The sequence below is a fragment of the Falco cherrug genome, chromosome 4 (genome assembly GCF_023634085.1).
Source record: "Falco cherrug isolate bFalChe1 chromosome 4, bFalChe1.pri, whole genome shotgun sequence".
Lineage (NCBI taxonomy): Eukaryota > Metazoa > Chordata > Aves > Falconiformes > Falconidae > Falco > Falco cherrug.
Window position 1 is genome coordinate 76,090,523 of NC_073700.1, and position 22,270 is coordinate 76,112,792.

At 39.3% G+C, this 22,270-nt stretch overlaps 1 protein-coding gene across 5 annotated transcripts in view; it reads left to right on the forward strand.

The window, feature by feature from the left end:
* Nucleotides 1-22,270, forward strand: part of ANKIB1 (ankyrin repeat and IBR domain containing 1) — a 92,226-nt gene that overhangs the window by 26,040 nt on the left and 43,916 nt on the right. For all 5 annotated transcript variants that reach the window (XM_055706762.1, XM_055706765.1, XM_055706764.1 and 2 more), the window contains exon 2: nucleotides 4,507-4,772. In XM_055706762.1, the coding sequence (XP_055562737.1) occupies nucleotides 4,585-4,772 (188 nt within the window). In that variant the 5' untranslated portion in view covers nucleotides 4,507-4,584. The remainder of the gene's footprint in view (nucleotides 1-4,506; nucleotides 4,773-22,270) is intronic.

The window sequence follows — 22,270 nt, forward strand, 5'->3', positions numbered from 1 at the left end:
GATAAACTACAGTAAGTGTGGCTTAGTTTATTCAGAACATGCAGACTATCAGCAGTCTGCATACAGAGCACTGGTCCTCTCTGTAGTGTAGTCAGGTGTCAGTGGTAGGATACTGGCTTTCCCCTGATGATTTGAAATATGGCGTGATACTTGGGAGATTCTACACTGAAAACTCATGGGTTGAGATAAAGACAGTTTATTAGGTAAAGCAAAAGCACACGCAAGCAAAGCAAAACAGGGAATTCATTCCCCACTTCCCATGGGCAGGCAGGTGTTCCACCATCCCCAGGAAAGCTGGGCTCCGTCAAGTGTAACGGTTACTTGGGAAGACAAATGCAACAATGACAAATGGTGTCCCCCACTTTCTTCTTCCCCCAGCTTATATATACTCAGCATGACATTCTATGATATGGAATATCCCTTCGGATAGTTCATGTCAGCTGTCCCAGCTGTGTCCCCTCCCAATTCCTTGTGCCCCTCCAGCCCTCTTGCTGGCAGGACCTGAGAAACTGAAAAGTCCTTGACTTGGTATAAACATCACCCAGCAACAACCAAACCCATCAATGTGCTGTCAACATTGTTCTCACACCAAATCAAAAATACATCACTGCACCAGCTACTAAGAAGAAAATTAACTCTGTCCCAGCCGAAACCAGGACAAAAAGTTTGTTGCATCAGCTCATATTTTGTCCTTTTTCTCCTTCAGTTGAAGTAGAGGCTTTGGTGGCAGACGTAGCTTGTTAACTGACAGATGAACTGAAGACTGCAAATGGACAGATCTTGAATGTTTTACAGCAGGGCACTCGTGAGCCACAGCAGCTTGAGAGCGGCAACAGCTGTCACGTCTTGGTTTCTCCTGGACTTCCAAACATGCTGGAAGCCAACTGTTACAGCCAGAGTACTGAGGCAGCTTCTCCCCTGTCTCTCTGTATTTCTGCTAGCATGGTTAATGACTGATTCAGAAAAAACTACAGCATGTCCCACCAAATTTCCAAAGCATAAAATGCCTGTTTTAATGTTAAAGATGAAAGAAAGACCTTGTGAAAGTGAAAACTATTAGCACAGTTTATTATATCATATATTTTAAGCGTGGAATTGTTTTCTGACTTAGTTTTGATCCTGTCACTTCTCTCCTTGCATTCTTCCAGGGATTGGTTTCTTGGTATCACATCAAATATAAGCTGTTTGCCTTCACCTGAAGGGCTTTCATGGACTATCCCCATTCTATCATCTTGCATTTTATTTTGATAGTGTGATGATTATAGTTACATTAGCCATTTGCTAAATTTTCAGTACTTCTCTGCTGATTCTTGGTTTTGCAGGGAGCTTCACTTCTGTCTGTTTGAAGCCACATAGTTGCTGTGTTCCATAACCCTTCAAATTCTTGCTTTTCTTTGACTGAGAATTTTTTCATTTGGAGAGTGGCCATGTTATGCAGACAAGTATTACACTGGTTTTATTTCATTCACCTTTCTATATAATTTCTGTATCGCATGTAACCCTTAATTTTGCACATGGGCTGTAAGCTTTTTTTATGGAAGCAGATGTCAGTTTTGTTTCAGTGACTTATGGAGTACATACTGCATATTCCTAACATTCCCAGATGTTACGATAATGTACATAACAGTTCAAGCAATGTGCCTACATCTTTTATATTATTAGTTTTTGAATACTGTGCTACCTACTAATGCATCCATGCTCCATAAAAAATAAATAATTTGCTTGGTGCGATATAGAATCAATACAACTTAAAATTTTTGCCTTTTCTGTGCTGCAGTAACTTGAGCTTTTAGTTCTGTAGAGCCACCCTACACAGCTGCTCATTTCTCCCATGCACTTCCAGACCCCTGCCCAAATCCATTCAAATCTCATCTTCAACATCTCAGTAGTACCACCCTGTCCCAGCTTCCTCTCAGGCTGCGCGAGGGCACCTTCTTATCTCCTTATGCTCTAAAAAACCCTCTGTCATCCCTACCCAGGTTTGTTTAATGTTTCAGTTCTGGGCAAGAGGCAGCATGTTCTGCAGCTGATGCAAGCTATCCATGTGCTAATTGACAGAAATAAGTGCATAGCAATTGGTGCTGTACTTTCTAATTTCAAATTATGGAAGGTTTTATGCTTTTCATCTTCTTATGGGCACTATTGGTACCTTCATTATTGATTTACATGAAGATTCTAAGAAAATGGTATCTTTCAGGCACTTGGTCATGTCTAATTTAGTTGATACTCTTGGAATCTCTTGGTGGTGGATAGGGGTAGACAGATAATGTAATACCATAAACTAATCTCATTGACAAACTCCACTGAAAAGCATTCTTTCAAGTTATTTTTGAGATCCTAGCTGTTGAAGGTAGTATGAACTGCTGGTTGATTGAAAAGTGTGTAGAGTTTTTCTTGGTTTTGTACAGCCTTTTGTGAAGGCCTGAAAGTATCCAATATTTAGAGTAATGCAGCTCTTTCTGCATCTGAAAACACATTTAATCTACAGCACTGAGAGCTGTGATATGGTGATGTGAATATGCGGTGACTTTCTGGAAGAAATACTATATCTGCGTAGTATCTGTATGTTTATATTTTAAAATAGATGACGGGAAGATGGAAAAAACTGCAAAATCCTTAGTGTGTTTGAAGGATCTGGGCTTTGGTTTACGTATATAACTAAACATATGAAGGGTGTGCATTTGCTTTTAGATGAGTGCCTACTTCATTATTATTATGAGAAACTTTCAGCTGCTTAATTTGGTTGCTTGTTAGATAACTCTGGTCACAGATGAGAATATGGGCAACATATTTAGCATGTTGAGTCAGCTGATTCAGCAGTATCATTGTTCTCTTGCACAATGAGATAAAAAGGTAGGATACAACAGCTCCACAATAAAGGTTGCCTCCCCAAGGTTTTCTAGGAAAAGGGGATGAAAATGGAGGCCATGAAAACCACTGCTCTCCTTCTCGAACAGCCCTGACAGCGCTCGTGAGATTAGGACGAAAGTGGTCTTTTTCCTCCCCTTCACAAAATGACATCTCAGAGGAACTGTAGAGAGGAGACAATGCAAGACTCCTGCTGGTAGGATTTCATGCAGAATGAGATCTGAGCAAAGCTATGGTAAGGCTGGGATGCAGGGTGACATGTAAGTTCACAACAGTAGCTGAAGGCAGCTCATGAGAGGACTACTCAGGAAACAAAAATACCTCGATGCAGCTCTTCGCCAGGTTTCCCCAAAGCCTTTTATGGGACAACCTGATTCCCTTGGATCCTGCATCCACATGCTGATTCCCTTGGATTTTCTGCAGCTCTAGACCCCTTGGATTCCTCAGTTTCTTCTGTCTGTAAGGCTGTCTGGGCAGTAACTGTGCTGGAAAGCCAATGTAGAAATAGAAGTGTCGAGATAGTCCCAACAACTTGAACATAAGATACTGGGCTTGAAGCAGCTTCTGCCCTGCCTGCTTATATGTGCCCAACATAACAAATCTCAATTTCCTAACCTGCTGTGCCTGGCATATTTGGATCCCAATGTGTGCTTTGTGGGGTGAAAGGTCTGGCATGGAGCAATCTGGATAGGATGACACATGCACAAAAGGAAACGTCCTAGAAGGTTCATTGTGCTATCAGCTGCAGCCTGGTGCTGAGTCCCCTGTCTGTCCCTCTGACACAAACCAGTGAGTGCTCTTTCTGGCTGTACGACCTGATAAGCTTCTCATGTCCCATCTCATGAGGAGAGATGCTGCCTGCCCTGTCTATGCAACTGGATCGGCTGGTCCCCTCCATCAGATAAAGGTGAGAGGCTGGGGAGCACAGCATCTGGAAAGTACTTTGACATACTTGTAAGATGCAGTTGGTTTGTGCCAGTATAATGCCTGCCATCGTATGGATCCATTTGTTGTTGATCTTTTAAGTGTCATTTTAAAACTGAAGTTAGGTGTTTTAAGAACAGTCTGCTTAGCAGAACTGTTAAGATAGGGCCGTGATAATTCCTGTGTTGATGTGCATTTGTCTTCCTGGCACAGAAAGGTGCTGTTTACGCCCATCTACGCAGCACAGGTGCTTCAAGCACATTTTAATGTGATCTTCTTTAAGTAAAAGTTAAACTGATGTCTGCTTTCTTGCATGCTTTTGAAGAATTTTACCTCTTTGTTTAAGAATTTTGCTTTGGTTCTGCTGTGTTTTGAAGTCACTTCTAATTTTTAATTCAGTTCATGCATAGAAATTCAGTGCTCATCTGTGTCTTGCAATACAGTTGGATATTGGCCTTTTTTTTTCTTTTCTGTATGTTCAAAGAGTATAGGTAGTGCAGATACTTGCATAGGGAGAGGGCACAATTTATCAGGGAAATAATCTGTGAAGAATTGGGAATGTGTGTGTATTTGCCTAGAAGGACTTAAGCAATTCATGAGTTTACAGGCCCTATGTACTTCTTCACATGCCTTCTTACAGTGCTGTAGCTTTGAGTGAATTCATCTCGGAAAGAGCGTTTTACAGAATAACTGAAATATTGTTTGTCTTTTTAGGCTGTGAGGCATGTTACAGAACCATACAAGTGGATGAAGGGGAAAGGAAAAAGTGCCATTGATAGCTAGGACAGCAACATGGGAAATACAACCACCAAATTCCGCAAAGCTCTTATAAATGGAGATGAAAACTTGGCCTGCCAAATCTATGAGAGTAACCCTCAACTAAAAGAAACTCTTGACCCAAATACTTCTTATGGAGAAACGTACCAGCACAATACTCCACTCCATTATGCTGCTAGGCATGGAATGAACCGTATACTGGGGTAAGTATGATTTGAAGTTTTGCTTGGGTGTGAAGAGCTGACCTAAGAAATGCAAGAGTGTCAGCTAGGTTATAAATACCTAATATGTGTGCACATATATGTGTACATGTATGTGTGTGTTGCAGACAGGGAATGTGTTACATGTTCAAGTAGTAATAGAAAACACACAAATTAGTCTGTCATCACAGACTGGTATAACAGTTTTATTTTTAGTGTCTTGGTTTACAGTTTTGACTTGCTTCCCGAATACTCCTATACCATGGTTCTTTGAAAATAGTGACTGTTCCAGCATTCTTGATGTATTTTCCTCTCTTAAAATAGCCTGTAAAGCCGTCCATAATGGATACCACACTGATTGTATCTACTTCCAGAAGGCACAATATATGTTTATTCTTGTGTTATTCAGGCAGCTTTTCTTTTTCATTTTGGATAACAGTGAGCATTAGTATCTTGATAGTGACTAAGTTTATTATTGCTGCAGTTGATATGTATGACAATCCCTGACGTTAGCTACTTCCACTCTTCTATATTTTTGTCAGTGCTTCAAGATCAATTAAAGATTAACACCTCATCTATGTCCAGACATCGCAGGTACAAGCTGTTGTGGTCTAATATTTAATGAAGCTAGTACCAAGTAGAAGTTGCTAAACCTCTTCAGTAGGTAGTAAGTTAGAGAGAATTTTGTAAACATCCTCTTCCTTATATTAGGGAGCAGGATGGAAATATATAATGAACTGTGTTGTTGTTAATATTCTTTTCATCTCTGTGTTTCTATCAGCTGATGGGTCTGTGGTATTCTTCATACGGTTCATGTTGTCCCTCATATGCTGTAACTTTATTAGTTATCTGGCGTCCCGCCATAAATTTTTCCTCAGTGTTTTAGATTTACCTAACCGGTTTTTATACTTTGTAACCTATCACTTATCTTGATTTTTTGCTAAGTATTTTTGTCTTCTCTCCCATTTATTCTGTTTTAATATTTTTAATTGATATTTTTATTTCATTGCTGAATCTGTTTGTTTGTTTCTTAACAGCCCCAAAACTTTCCCCCATTCCTGATTCTTGAATTACAGGAAAAAAATAACTAAACCAGATTTAAAATAGCATCCAGTTTTTATTTGAATCTTCTGTGTGGTTTCTTTTTTTCTCTGAGAGTTTCAGGTTATCTCTTTCAAGAAAATATCTCTTAAGAAAATAGAACCTCGCTGAAACAGGGACATGCGAGATTTTTTGCATATGTGGAAGGAAATGGAGTTATAATTACTGATTTCTGAACTGTCCATTAAATTAATTCATATTGCACCATTATGTTGAGATCTCAAATGATTGCTTTGTGTTAAAAAAAAGGTAATTTAGAAAAGACATTTTACTGCTAGCTGCATGGGACATTTAACATCTAAGTCTCACCGGACAACTCACTTAGATTTTGCACACATTGCAAACAAACGATCAACAGAATCATTCTTTTTTCTAGTTTGAGTCCAAGGTTTGCAATACATTTCTTGCCAGTAAGCAGTGAAAGTGCTATTGTTTGCTAGTCTGCTTCTGAAAACCTGTACTGTTAGAATTGTCGCTGTTGGTAGGAGTAATTTGCTGAGGTTTTTTTACTAGTTACTTTTCTGCTGTCTTTCTAAGGGCTTTGTTCAGAATTCTCTAGGACATACTGCACAAAAATTGAGCCTTTTTGTCTGTTAGTAAGAGTGAATAAATAACTATCTTACAGCTTGTCACTTTGCAAAGTTGACAGTAGGAAAGGCACAAGTGAATTCCAGTTAAGCCTCTTCCTTTTGATACAGGAAGTCCTGGATATGGCAGAGATTAAACAGAATATTAAAACGAATGCTTTGATTTACTGATGAAGTGCAGTAGCTGAAAATAAATGAATTTTAATCTGTTTGTATTTTGAGAGAAATTCACAATTATGATATGTCTGTAGTACTATAATGTTTTTATTCATCCCTTCATTAAACCTTGTAAATATTTGGGAATCTGTAGCTATGCTAACTTGTAGTTCAAACTCTAGACGTTACTTACACATATACCATATAATTCAATTTTTCTTTATAGGCTTATATGTGTATTATTGTAGGTGGATAAGAACTGGCATGTTTTACAATTCACTGTGTGAAATTTTCTCAAAATAGAGTAGGGCAATGCAGTTGTAAGTACACCTTTTGCGTAACAGAATACATTGAGAGAGATACTCTGAGATCTTTAGAAATAATCTATCTGGCAATGCTGTTACCAAATACTGCGGCAAAGGGACAAATTCCCTGTTACCAGATGTATGGCTGGTGGTGACTGTCCAAAGACACGGTGAAAGCATAGGTACCTAGTTTTCAATGAGAGGGAGTTAGGGACATCCTGGTATCACAGTCTCAGAAGAGTAAAGAAACAAGAAACTGGAGAAGAGGTGAAAGGGTCGTGAAGCGAAACTCCAGACCAGGACAAACTTTGTATAATCCAGCATGAAGCTTACTGGCAGAAAGTTAAGCCAACAAAACTTTCTCAATCATTTTGAACTGCACAGTTGTTTTACATCAGGTGTCTGAGTCAACTGGCTGCGGTGCCTTTCATCCAGCATCTACAGCCCAGAAACTGGATTTGGTATATAATCGAGCTGTAAAAATTTGGAAATTTGCTGTTAATATTTTCTCTCTATACAAGATGCAGCAAGAGTGTGTTAAAATACTAGGATTGTTTCTGTGACAATTTTTCATGAGTATCATAGAAAGCTTTGGTGTTTTAGTAATGTTGAAATAAAAATGGAAAATAGGTAGACATTCCATTAATATATAACTTCTGCTTGGTCTGCAGCCCTAAATAATGTTTAGCTGAGACATCAGTTTGTTTTAGCAGACCATTTAATGTTTAAAAACCAAAAATTGCTGGTCACAGCTAACTAGCACAAAAAATAATTTTCGAAGCATTGCTTGAAGTTGCCTGAAGTTATTACATAGTGCTTAGCAGCTCCCCGTAACTGAGAGCTGCTGTCCGTTTTCACTGTCCAGTTAGTGGGGTTATGTAGTTAGATTTTGGGTGAGGTGGTGTGATGGAGGGCTCATCCCCAGGAGTGCAGGGGAGCCCAGAGGCAGAGCAGCAGGGGTAGCCTGGTAAGCTCATCGGACGGAGAAGCCACCTGCTCCAGGGCTGTCACAGGAAGGCCATCCACCCCGTCAGGAGGAGTCTACAGAAGGGCATTGTACAGGGTTTATGTGACAAGGTTTTGGTAGCAGGGGACCACAGGGGTGTCTCCTGTGAGAAGAGATCAGGAGCTGCCACTTGCTGGACACAGCCAGCTCCAGCCCACCACTGGCCAAAGCTGAGCCTATCAATGATACTGGTGGCATCTCCATGATAACGTGTTTAAGAAAGGCTAAAAAATGTTGCACAGCAGCTGTTGAGAGGGGAGTAAAGAAAACGTGAGAGAGACAGCCCTGCAGACACCAAGTCCAGAGAAGAAGTAGAGGGAGGAGGAACTCCAGGCACTGGAGCAGAGATTCCCCTGCAGCCCCTGGTGAAGCCCACGGGGAGGCTTCCCTGCAGCCTCCTGCAGCTCTTTGGAGGTTAATGGTGAAGCAGATCTCCACCTGCAGCCTGTGGAGAGTCCCTGCTGGAGCAGCCTCCTGGCAGGAGCTGCAGCCTGTGGGGAGGAGACCACACAGGAGCAGGATTTCTGGCAGGACCTGTGACCTCATGGGGGACCCATACTGAAACAGTCTGTTCCTGAAGGACTGCACCTTGTGGAAGGGACCCACGCTGGAGCAGTTCTTGAAGAACTGCAGCCTGTGGGAAAGACCCACATGGGGGCAGGTCTGGAAGGATTGCATCATGTGGGTGGGACCTCATGCTGGAGCAGGGGAACAGAGGCAGGAGCAGCAGAGAATGAAGCATTATGAACAGACCACAACCCCATCCGGCATCCACCGAGCGGTGGTGGGGAAGGAGATAGAAGAGTCAGGAGTGCAGTTGAGCCTGGACAGAAAGGGAAATGGGGGGAAAGTGTTTTCAGTTTTGTTTTGATTTCTCGCTATCCTACTGTGTTATTAATTGGAAATAAATTAATTTCCCCAAGTTGAGTCTGTTTTGCCGTGGCAGTAATTGGTGAGCCATCTCCTTTCCTTATCTCAACCCACAAGCAAATTTTGTTGTATTTTCTCACCCCGTCCAGTTGAGATGGCGGAGAGAGTGAGTGGCTGGGTGGGCACCTGGCAGCCAGTGAAGGTCAACCCACCACAGTGATCAGGGTGGTTTGGAGAGGAACATGCTTGGGACAACAAAGCAGGGGCTAAAAGGGGCTGGTGAAATGGAGGTGTGATCAGACTACAATGTTTTTCTGATCATGCCTGATCACTGCAGTCTGTCCTGTCTTCTCATTAAACTCTATTACTAGTTAGAATCCCATCACCTGGGAAAATGCTGTGTGCATGTTTGTGTACACAGGTCTAAGTACCAGCAACTGAAGTAGAGTCCTCATGACAGACAGGTCCCTGAGCCTGGGATGCCAGCAGCTGGAGAGACCAGAGTGCACGCATATGTCAGTACGAATATCAATGTGTAACAGCTAATGAATATCAAAGCTGGACTAGCTAGCAAGTTGGGTAAGTGGCTTGGGAGCCATGTTTCAAGTCAGCATTAAGTCCACAGGTCACCCAGAAGACCTGTTCAAGGCAACTGGAAATGAGGGGATCAAGGGGCCAGGTACTGGGGATCTGCAGTATGTGTGTGTGCAAGGTAACTGGAAGGTCCAGGTCATCCAGTGCCAGTTATGGGATAAACAGCATCCAAGGCCAGTTACTGAAACAATCAACGTTGTTATATGCATATATTTGCCACTAGTGGACCTTCATCCTGCTTGCCTCGAAGGGGGAACAGAATGAGGCTGCTAGTGGTGTTTGTGGTCGTGAGAGTGCTGTGTGTTTCTGTCCATGTACATCTATGTGGACCACATGTATACATGTATCGTGTATATATGATGACGTGTGTCTATTGGGAATACAGCCCAGCCTCTCTGCTGGCTGGACCTGGGTGCATGGAGCTGCATCAGCCTTGCTTCCATCTTTGCCAACCCCTAACAATCTGGAGCCTTTTACTAAACATAGAAAGATACAAAGAGAAAGTATATGCCTTGAAATGCCTCCAGAAAACATGTGAAGGTTACTTTCAATTTTGGAAGCGAAGAACTAAGCATTTCAAGTTTTCTTTATGGGACTATATTGTAACTACTGCAGGAACAATTTAAGGGTGATTTACTCAGTGATTTTCTTCTCCAGTCTCCAGACATCTGTTGGTGGTGCTTAGATTCGGCATTAATGTTCAGAGAAGTTTGCTTTGGTCTTAACAGCTCTTATTCAGAAATGACATCTCTGTTACAAAACTGTATTGATGTTGCTATTCAGACTGTGTTCACTGCAAGCTAATAAATAGGTGGTCTCTGATGGGTGATACGTAGGGCATCTTGGAAGTAAGAGAAAAAAGTTATGTAGCTCTCAGAAACATCAAAAAATAGTAGCAGCACTTACAGATGGATTTTGAAAGCTTTGTACAAGATATACATTGGTTTTATTCTGCTATAAACATGTATCACAATTCCCTGTGAATGAAAGTCTTGACAGAAGATTCACGTCCAAGAGGATAGTTTTGAGTTTCATTCACTAAATGGGTGTAAAACTATTACAGAGAAAGCGCATACAGGAAATCTGTTTTCTTTAGAAAATGCAGTCTTCACATAGTCAAGCACCTCCGATGTCCTCGGGCTTTTTTTGTCTATGGTACATTTAAGACCATCTTGACTGTCAGTTTGAAAGAATTGCTGTCAGTATGGAAAGTTGCTAGGGTATGGCTGTTGGTGAACCACTCCTAAAATTCAGCAAGGGAATAGGCCTTTCTAGAGGGCAGCTGAGGTGGAATGGCTGGAAATCATGAGGAACCCTACTTGTGATTGAAAGGGGAAAAAAAATATCTTAGATAAAACTGTCATTTTGCAATGTGTGTTGTGGCGTGGCATTCAGTGTTCTAGCTTTGCTGGGAAGCATTTTGGATCAATGACAGATTTTCCTCATCATGTGCTTCGTGCTGCTGTGTCTGAGCACTTTGTGAGTATTCAAGCCAGAAGTGGATTGTTCGTAGCAGTTGCTGTTGGTCCTGGGTGGAAGGGGGAGGAGGAGGAGGTGATAGAAACAGGGCTGTGGGGAGGCAGGACCAGTTTGTGAAGCTGATTTTTTTTCCATTTTTTTTCTAGAACATGGAAAACAAAGGTTTCTAGTTACAGAAGGTTCTGGAAATTGAGGTGAATGCTGAAACTGCAAAAAAACCCACCAAACCCCAAACTTTAACATTCTTGATGCCTGCCAGTCACTAATAATAGTAAAGGAACTCTGGCACTGAAGGCATAGCTAAGCTAGCCAGAGAGAAGCACTGGTAAATATGCCTGGGATCTGGCTATAGAAAGTATTTCTTGTTTCACTGCTATAATTTGGGAAGTATTTTTCAGTGCAGTAGAATGGCAGAAGATCAAAGTAGTGGTGGTTTCCTCTTGGCTGAAATTTCCTGATATGTTAAATAAATTAAGCAGCTCTTGGAATTTCAGGTTGATGTAGGCTACAGTCTTGTCTAGTCTTGTCTTACTGTACTTTATCTAGTTTTCTTGGCTGTTCAAGGGGTTTCAGTAAAGGCTGATCTAAGCAATTTTAATGGAATCAAGGAAAGTGTGTTGAGTTTACCAATATGTTATACAGGATGAATTTGGCAGAATGTTTGCTGATATCAGAGGGAGCATCACATTGGTCACAACACATTCGGGACTGGCTCTTCCCATGTCAGGTTTTGTAGATTTTTATTTCTTTTGCGGTCATTGAAAATTAGTTTTGCACGTATAGCAGGTAGATGTGTGCAGACTGTTTTTCAGAACATAATTTTTCTATAGTTGAGAGGATATTTGAGGATTTTTGTGCTTTAAAAATTATGTCAAGGAGAAGTACTAGAGAAGACCTTGTTAACGTCTTCTGGCTTTAGAGAGGCTGCTGTAGTTGATTATTTCCTGATAAGTTGTGTTGGTTTTTTTTCTGGAGATGCAAATAAAAGAGAGGGTACTTCAGGCAACTTCACTCTCTGCTGTTTCGACTGTGACAGAAGTTTGGTAAATGTTTAAACTTTAAGGTCCAAATTGACCTAAATCATTCATGCTGAAATCTTCAGAAAGGTGCTACAAAGTACATTCTTTCTGTATCAAATTTCTAAAAATCTGTTCAGTGCTTTGCCAGTAAGACCGGTATTCCCTTTTAAATTACTCTTATAAATGTACTTCCAATATAAGTGTGAGCAAAAGAAAAATAACAAGGTTAATAGCAGCTGTTTGTCTAATAAGGGCAAATAGGAAAAAAGGAGTTACTAACCAAAACAACAGGTTCCCAGTGTAAGGAAATTTGTATCGAATGTATGGATGTTTTCAGTAGGTTGTTCAGAAATCATGGAGGAGTCTTCTTTTCTTCCTTTCTCCCTCCCCCCCCCCCCCCCCCCCCCCCATTTGTTTGGTTGGGGGGGGGTATGGTGTGGTGGTTGGTCTGAATGATTAAATTTGCTTGGTGTTTTCCAGGCAACTTTACAGCTCATTTGGGAAAAAAATTATGAAGATATAATAGTCATGTAAACTTCTTTCCTAAAAGTAGTTTTTAAAAGTTTGACTTTGGATTTTAGTATAAAATATATTCACCTAACTATTTTCCCTTTCTCCCACACAACAAAAGAATTCTGTCCTGTTTCAATAACTTAAAATATTACAATGCATTTTAATATTTCATCTGAATAATTTATTGGAATGTCATTGTCTAGATTATGCACTTTTGAACAAGAAAAAGCAAACTCCTTTTTAAATATAAATCATAAATTGAATATTTAGAATATAATTTTATGTAAGATTAATTTTATTCATAAAAGTAAGTATGTCTGCATTGGAATTACTCATGCTAGGCTCCCTTTATAGTCGGTGTAGACCTAGGTAGTAAATCCAGTCAGAATAATCAGTGACAGTGAAGCACAGTTTATTTTACTGTGAAGTTGACCATGAAGTATTTTTAATTAATTATGTGCTAGAAGTGCCTGTTTCTTCCTGTTGATTATAAAAGGAACCTAAGAGAATTGGATCAGCTTTAGTTGTCTGCACTGTAGATCTCCAGAGCTGCTAAGATCTCTATCCTGGAATATGCTAAATTGTGTAAAATTGAACAGTAAGCACCTGCAAAGCTGTAAATTCAACACTTTCACAGTTTTACAGTATCAGACATGAATGCTGCTTGTGGGAGATACAGTTTGTGACATGGTGTTAAATGTTTCACTGGTGTGGTCTGTGGTGAATGTTTGGATCCATCTGAGTGCCAGCGAGCACTGGCGTTTCCCTGAATGTTTTGTTGTCATTCCACTGAAAATACCTTCATTCTGCTGAAAAATACCAGGGTTTTGGCTCTGTAAGACCCTTTTCAGATTAGTTATTTTATATGGCTGTGAGGCTTTGTCACCTACTAAATGCTTTGCAATATGAATCACTGAAGGGAGTTTTTTGATCTGATGTAAGAGAACAATATGTGAAGCACGTGATCTGACCAGGCTTTGTGGGAATGTTCATAAAGAAGCAAGAGGACCAAGTGGATTGAAATGCCCATGACTTCAGTAGCAGAGCATGTGACAATGGTAGAAAATAGTCATTTATAAGGTCATTTTCATGATAGCTAGTCTCAAAAGCATTCAAGGGAATGGAGGAATGGTAAAATTGAGCAACTCCTTACTGTGGCTGAATCCTCGCTAGAGAAAACTGCCAAAGACAGAAAACAGTAGGAACATTTAGAGGAGCAGCTACAGGTGTGAAGTAGCAGCACTAGTGTTTGCTAGGTTTCTCAAAGGCTGTCACCCAGTTGGGCATTGTCTACCAAAGTACAGCTAAAGCAGGTTTAAAAACTCAAACCCTTATCTGACTTACTCCATTGGGGTTTTTTCTCTAAAGCTCAAAATCTTGTTTAACAGCTGCTCTCACTAACTAGATGTGAGCCCTCCTAAGGTGGCTTCCCTGGTGCTCCTCATGACTTCCTCACAAGACAAAATGGTGGGTAGGCTTTATCTTGATAGTAGTCTGACGTACAAGCAAAGCTCAAATGCCAGTTAGCTACTATGTTTTTAGCCCTTAAACTGACCTTTTTATAGATGTTTTCCGATTATATTAACCTTAATAGGGTGAATATATGTGATGCCTACAGAGTTTGTAAGTTACAACACAGCCTTGCTCTCCAGTCACAGGTGCCACCATTGAACGTGTAGTTACTGCTGCTTCTTACTACTAAGTTTTCCTGCTTAGGAAAGCAGGAGCCTTAGGTTGCTGTGCTCTTCTTGCATGTTTAGGTGCCATTTAAATGCTTATACTAAAATGATCACCTATTCCCCACATTGTTCTCCTTTTTCTTTCCTTGGAAATAGGGTACTGCAGAATAAGATTGCTTTGTTAGTGACTGGTGAGATGAGACACATTAATGCAGTACACTATTAAAGATTTTTTTAATGTGTGTTGTCTGTTCTCCTTAGTAGAACCCTTGTGAACATTTTACCACAGGCAAAGTAAAATTATATTTGGTTTGTAGAGGAGTACAGCTGTGGTCCTTGCCAGCCAAGATGACTGAATCTTTATTTCCACTAATTTTGTTACCAGGTGGAGTTTGTGACTCTGTGGAGTTGATTGGTAACTGCTGAATCATTGTGTCACATGGCTTAACTTAACAAATGGCCCTGGGGTTAGAGGCGCACGTGGCTTCCTTACCAGAGAATGTTGGTTCAGTAGTTACCAGAATAATGACTGAGAGACTTGCAGTTTCTGATAAACAGAAGTAGATTTATCAGAAATAACTAATCAACTCTTATAGCTAAATGTAATATCCAGCTAAAATAATCAGTGACATTGTATATAAACCCAATGTACCTTTTGGCCAAAGTATAGACTGTGACTTATTTGAATTTTTAAATTTGTAATTTTTTTTCAATTTAAATGTAATAAAATTACTTCATTGAGACATTTAAGGAAAATAAAATTTAGTGTCATCAAGGATCAAGCAACATACAGGCTGAAAGAATGTTTCTGGAGGGAGACATAGAGGAAGATGAGACAATCTCTGGAATAAATTCATAGCTTTAAAAATAGAACAGAAATGATGCAAAACCTGTTAGTGTATTCTCTGAAATTTCATCATTATTGCTGTATAAATAATATCAACACTAGATGTCATACACTGCTAGGTGATTTACAGGCTGATATGTAGATAATGGTCCTTTCATGGAAATACAATATATGTGTTTAAATGATGAAGATGAACGCACTTGTTGGTACTTTCATGCTTTTAATTTCATCTGACATTTGTTTGAAACCAATCTAAAAATAAGTCTCACAGTTATATGAAAAGAGAATTCAGTGTCTTTTCAGAAAAAACTGTTCAAAGGAGGGAAGGCTGGAAGGATGACACCTAAATTTGAGAATTGGTTCTAGCTACAAAGAAGTGTATAGAAGAAGGGCCAGAGACAGATGAATATCACACAGATTCTGTCTTACAGAAGACATTTAGTCACAAAAGCTGCTGGTAAGCAGACAGCTCCAGCGGAAGCTGCTTCTATTTTGGCACTCAGCTCTTTTTCTTTTGAAATCTGACTCAGAATATTGAAATAAAAGCCAGAAGTGGCATGGGATCATGGAAATTGTATTCCTGACTGTCCAAGGGAAGGCTAAGCTCAAGTCATTCATAAATAAAAGCAGTAGTTTTCTGGTTAAGGATAACTTAAGGATGTTGTTGATACCTTTTTGCATCAGGAATGGTTTAATTCTGTGTTTCAGTGTTGCTGTTCCTCCTAACAGGCACAGGAACCATATATAAAGCATGCTATTTTTGGCCTACAGTGTAACAAATGTAAGGATTAACCAAGTTTTCTGTTCCTGGCTTGTAGTGTGCATCATCTTTGGATCTGTGCTCCACAATTCAATTGTATCCCTTTGCCACTCCTGCACATTGTCCCTTTTGGGGTTTTTTTTGTGTTTTATCATGCCAAAGATTGCTATCTACGTACAGAAGGTTGTACTTAATCATATTAGCTGAACAAAACCACTAAACCAAAGAAACCTTTCCACCTATTTGTATCTTTTCAGTAAAGAGAATATCAAGTTCTTGATGTGTATTATATCTCAAGACCTTGCTTAGGTGTCTTTAGGTGATGGGTTGCTACGTTAACATGAGTCAGTCCAGAACTGGCACTCAGACCCAGGTGCTGGTCAAACTTTAGTCACTTTAGTAGTCTTTTGGAAACAAGCTGTTTTGGGAAAATATAGGTGAAATGACAGCAATAGAGTGAAAAAGATTGTAAGGCTTTTTAGAGCCGGTTTAGGAGAGAGTGAGGACAGTGCTTGTGTTCTAGGCAGTATTTTTGTACTGAACATGAGGCCCAGAAGAGTGTATGTTGGCAGAGTCAACGATTTCTGTTTGAACCTTAGATTGCTCTAAGTAAAGGCAGGATTCATATGTGCCATATTCTGGACTTGGTTCTCAAATTGGTGATTTTATCTGAAGATCAGCAGAAATTGTTTGAGTACTCAGGAAATTGACTTAACCCATTTTGCCAGATGTACCGTACTTGGTAGGTATCATATGAATGGAAACAAATGGGAGCCATTTCTGTTTAGGAAAAATACAGAACTGGAGGCCAAAGTGGAGTACTTGACGTAAGGGATCGTGAAATGTCTGTGAAGACTTCAAATTTGAGAAGAATTAGCTCCTCGCAAACTTCCATCAGCAGTGGAGACGGTATCATTGACAGCCTCTTAGATGCTCCCTTTGCTGTTAGCCCAACTCACCACTGGTATAACTTCACTCCTTACTATAGCAGGATATTACTACTATGGTAATTCTGGTGGTGTTCCTAACAGTTCTTAGACAAGGGGCCAACTGAATTTAAGGCTTAAAAACCACAGACTACTATCCTGATTTTTTGTCTTTGATAAATAGTTAATGATCTGTCAGCAGATTCCTTATGTTAGAATAGAAATAGTCACTGTCACCTGCCCCAGTTTTTACTGTATTCAAAAGATTCCTGGGCTGTAAGAGATGCCTGAGAATCTTAATGAAACAGAGAAGAAACTGTAAGTACTAATAAATAACTTTCTACCACTATATAATGAATAAAAATATCAATAATTACTTTTAGTAGATACAGCTTTCAACGTCGGGTAAATAATAATACTCGGCACAAAATTATTTAAACCAGCTCATACATCTGTACAGCCAACTAAAAAGATTTCTTGAAGTGCTTGCTAGTAACTGGTTGTTTTGTTACAGTACATTTTCAGGGGAAAGTACTTTGAATTAATGAAATAACTGTGATTATTCAAGTTTTAATGCATCAGTATTGACCTATTGTGTTGGAAGCTGAATGGTTCAATAATTGTATGAATTAATTCATTGCATTTGACTTTGAAATTACTGCGTAACAGGGCTTGGCTCTTCTGTATGTTGTTTTAACTCATGGCTTACCTGTATGTCCCTTAATGCTCAGAAAGCTATGAGCTTTGGGTTTATGTCTGCACTGCAGCATGCAGTGTAACTTTTTTATTTTTAATGGCAAGCTGGACTTACACAGGCTATCTAACCCAAGGACCAGAGGGGATGTTGTGAAAGGTAACCCTGTGCAGATTATTTTTATCTCACTGCTGCAGCTCAACTTTTTATAGTACTGTTCTTATATTGCTTAAAGCAACACTGCAATTTTCTGTATAGTTTATATATATTTTACATAAGTTTCCATTCAAAAGTCAGTAAGTTTTACTGTCTTTGAGCAGATTCAGACTTGTTTTAGTCTCCAGCTGTCAGAACTACCTTTATAATTTCATTTTACACTAGTTTTTATTTTTGTTCTGGCTTTCTGTACCTAGGTACATTTTTGTATGTTTTTATATGCATACATATATATACATGTGTACACATGTATATAACATTTGTTTAGAGAGACAAAGAGACTGTAAATATGGTGGTTTTCGTGCCCCAAACATGCATAATTTTATTAAAACCTGAAGAAACGCTTCTGTTGATGTTATCTTCCTGGAGTGAGGGAATGTGCCAGCTGTTTATTATTCAAGTTCACAGCCTTGTGATCTTGACTCTCTTGCTGCTTTTCTGCAAATACAGGTAGTAGTAGGTGTGAATATTACAGCCCTTTCTTTTTTGTCACTTTTTCCAGTACTTTTTGATGCTTTTGTCACCTCAGGTTTGGATTCTGCAAAGAACTATAGCTTGAAGCAAAATCTGGAAACTACAACTCTAGTAAAGTCTGGCTGCCTTGTGGTTAAGTGGTATTTCCCATAGGCAATGCATATTTTCACTCTATCAGTACATTTCCAGACATTTAGCTTTTTATACCTCTGAAGTTGTGAGCCAAATTGCAGGAGTTTATAGCACTGCTCTGTTGAAGTCTTACATGCCAGATACCACTGGTAGAAATGGATCCCTGTTGAATAATGAATTTGTGGATGTAAAATGTATTAATTTATCCTTTTTTGGACAACACATTAGCATTTGAACTTCAAGTCATGGCTTCAGCTGGGCTTTTCAGTGTTGACGTGACTTCCCCTTACACTGAAGAGCTGATCCTTTCACTTTTGCAAGAGATTAAGGAGAGAAAAAGGGGGGCTACTTGGCATTTTGAAGCCTATTTATGTGTCCAGAGCAAGGTGCTGGTTGCCTTTGGCAGCTCTGGTGTTTGTCATACTCATTTATGAGACAGAGATATTGAGTGAGAAACAAGAAGTAATCAAGCCTAGTTTTCCCCCAAGCCCAACAGTGTTTTTTATAAATCCCACAAATCGTTCTTGAAAATTTGCATATGGTTTTTACTGAAGATTTCAACATATTTAGAGATGGTTGGACAATTTTTTTTAACAGATAACTCTGACAGAAGGACAAATGTTGCGTTTAGGCAAGGGAATAACTTCCTAGGGAGGCTTTTTGCATTTCTCTCTTGGAAAAAAAAAAATTGCTGATACTTCTTGCTGCAAGAGTTTAAAATCTACCTTGCTGATAGATTTATTTGAGTAGGGATATTCTTTGTGCTATGAAGCAATAGTAAGACCGCGCAATGACACTTCTAAAGATTTAAATCCATCCTAGATTTTTTCATCATTTGGTTAGTACAGAAAAGTACCTTTCTATTTGTTTAACAGAGAGTCTGCAAGCAGGCAGGCTGTAAGCACTTCTCATTTTAGATTAGTATATACGTAACTTTTTAAAACAAGAGCTTTATTGGGTTTTTCCCCACAAAAGCCTAATTTTATTATGGAAAAATTTATACTAATAGTTAATATATATAAAATATATAATATTATGATAATTAATAGTCATTACTAAAATTACCCTTTAAACTGTTGTTTAATGCTTTGGAGAGTAATATTGGGTTTAAAAGGGGGTACTGGTTTGACAGCCTTCAAATTCTACTTTTATGCACAGTTTCAGCCTAGGGCAGAACTATCTCATAACTGAACTGTTCCGGATAAGGTGAAATGCCTACCTTGAGGTATGGGAGAGCATTTGTATCTATTCAGCATTTTTGTCTTCTGCAAAGGTTCTTCTATAAACCTGCACAAATCTTAGTAATGGAAAACTAATAGGTTACAGCATATAGTCAGTCAAAAAGTCCCTATAGCTTGGGATTATTAAAGAGAATTTTGAAAGAATTGTTGGGAAAAATATAGTAAAGTTTTAAAAAAATAAAAAGGGGGAGATGAATACAAGCAGGATGATCTCTTTAATTGATATGATTCAGTTAACCTTGCTGTTAGGTTAGCGAGGTTATGAATTTTTTTGTTTGTATGTAAAATACTGATCTTTAAGACAAAGTGTGTGATTTACGTCTTTCACGGGTCACCACAAAAACATTGTGCTGTTCTGAAATCAGATGCACTGTAATCTGATTCAGGAATGAATCACATGCTTTATTCCATGCTGAATACCACAGTATGGAATTCCACTGATGAAGAGCTAAATATTAAGAACAGCTATGTACATTATAATATTATCAAGCCTAGAAGGTAATGATTAGATAGCTAAAGATACTAGAGAAACTTCATCTGATTTGGAAGGAGTGACAGTGCAGGTCTTCTTGCAATTAAAAAAACTTAAGCCTTGGGTCAGTGTCATACAGAAACCACAGACAGTTCACTGAATTTTAAAGTAACATTTTACTTTGAATTAGAGGAGTAGTATGTATTATTCAATCATATGAGTAGTAGTATTCAATCAGTATGTTGAATATAAAGCAACTCAAAGCAGGAAGAAAAGATGTGGTTAATGAATACCCAAAGGACTCCCCTGACAGTCAAAATATGGTGGTCTAATTACTGCAGCCATCCAGCACGTTAAACAGTCTTAAGTGCAAACTTTGAAATAAGAGTTCAGGCACTTGTTGTGAAAGACAAAGTCCACACTCTGCAATACTGAGTTGTCTCGGTTAGCTTCATACGGCGAGCTTGGTGCTGTGCCTTGGTGCCAGTTGAAGCCTTTAATCTCGGTACTTGCTCAGTTGTGTGTCCGCAGGGATTCCTGCTGAATGCTTCTGCAGAAAACTGGTACTCTGGGTACTGCAGTGCAGTCCACTGTGGTGATTGCAGGAGGGATCTGGCCCCTTCTTATCCTTTCTCCTCTACTCATTCCACAGCAAATTTGAAGTTAACAGATGTGTGCTGCAGTTACAAACTTTGTTACAGGCATCAGGTAAAAATAGCTAGGCCTACTGACTTGAACATTAGTGTTACCTAGCTTTAAAAATGACTGAAAAAGGGGCCACACATGAAGTCTTTTACAATCTTTAGCTGCTGGCTCTTTCTTACAAGTGCTATGATCTCTTTTTTTTTTTTCTTGGGGAAGATGCAAGAGTTTTGGGATAAAACATTAGGAGGCATATGGATAGTAACCGCCATGGGCAGGGGAGAAGGGATTAATATTTTAAAAAAAAAAAAAGCTTAATTTATTCTTGATGTGAGGACTCTGACTTGAAAAATGAACAACTTTACATTTTTCTGCTCATACTGCAGTTTACAAATGCATTGGAGGCTACATTGGGGGTGATTTGGTGACTGGTTTGAAGCTAATTCAAACAAGCAAATTCATTTTGGGTAGTGTTTGATACTGATTAGTCTTATTTCATGTCATTGGCTGTGAAGCATTTTGTCTGTATTGCTAAATCCCTTTTATCTGAAAACAATAAAAACCCCAAGCAAACATAATGTGCTTTCACTTTTTCACAACATATTTAATCTCAAGTTTGGCATATTCGTATTTCCTAACAAATGCATCTTTCATGTCAGCTATCATGGAATGAAAGAGAGATTTCTCCAAGGAACATTTTTCCTGCCAAAATGGGACACAGAGGAGCCTGTTTTGTTTTTATGTTTTCCTCTGAATAACTTGTTATCTCTTATTTATAAGAACGGTATTTTAGTAGTAAGTTTCATTTTGAACTTCTAACTGTTCAGAGTTTTTCAGAGGGAGGAAAGGACAGAAATCCAGCTGACCAGACAGCTGTCATCAAGACATCCTTCCATTGCAGGACCAGATCAGCTGTGCCTGGTTTTTTCTACTGAAATACTTGCCCAGCCTGTGTTTAATAATTTCAGAAAGGGAAATCCCACACCCACCATGTATAGCCTCCTTCTTTATTAATGAAATAATTTCAGAATTATTCTTTGTCCTGAACAGAGCATGGGAGAACTTTGGGAGTGAGAAAGGGATACTGTGTAGTGCCTGGTGGGAGGTATTCAGTGACGATGGAAAGGGGAGGTAGCATTTAGACTTGTAACCACAGCATAAGGCAATAACTGAGGTAAATAATGTTTTCTTTTGTCAGTTTGGTTATCAAGTTGTTCTGCTCTCCACCGTTCACCAAGAGCAAGATGGTCTGATTTTGTATTCAGGCAGCGCCTGCCTTCAGGTGGCTGAGATGCCTGTTTTAAACTGAAAGTTATTAAAACCCTTTAATGAGCTTTAGCGGTGAGGGCAGGGAGGGTGGAAGCTGTATCGACTTAAGGATTCCTGAATAACTGGTTTTTTCATATTTGAAAACTGTTCAGAGTCAGGCAACAGCCTGGAGAGGAGATGAAGAGCGGCTTCTGCTGGGTTTATGTGTGAGATGCTTATGGGAGTAGTGCAGGTGTTTCTGCAGTGACTTCTTGAACATATGCCATGCTTTGGTCTAGCCTGATGCTACCTCTCTGGTCTTTCACCACTGCTGTGTCTCCAACGACAGTCCTACAAAGAGATGGTCTTTCTTCTCTGCCATTTCCTACCGTTCACTCTGCCTTGATAAAAAAATTACTTTAGTATACCTCAAAAGGCTAAAGCAAGTTTGGATTCACAGGGCTTTTATGATATGTCTCGGTTCTTCCATTTCAGAACTGGATTATAACTTTTGTAATTTCTTTTGGCAAGAAGCACAGA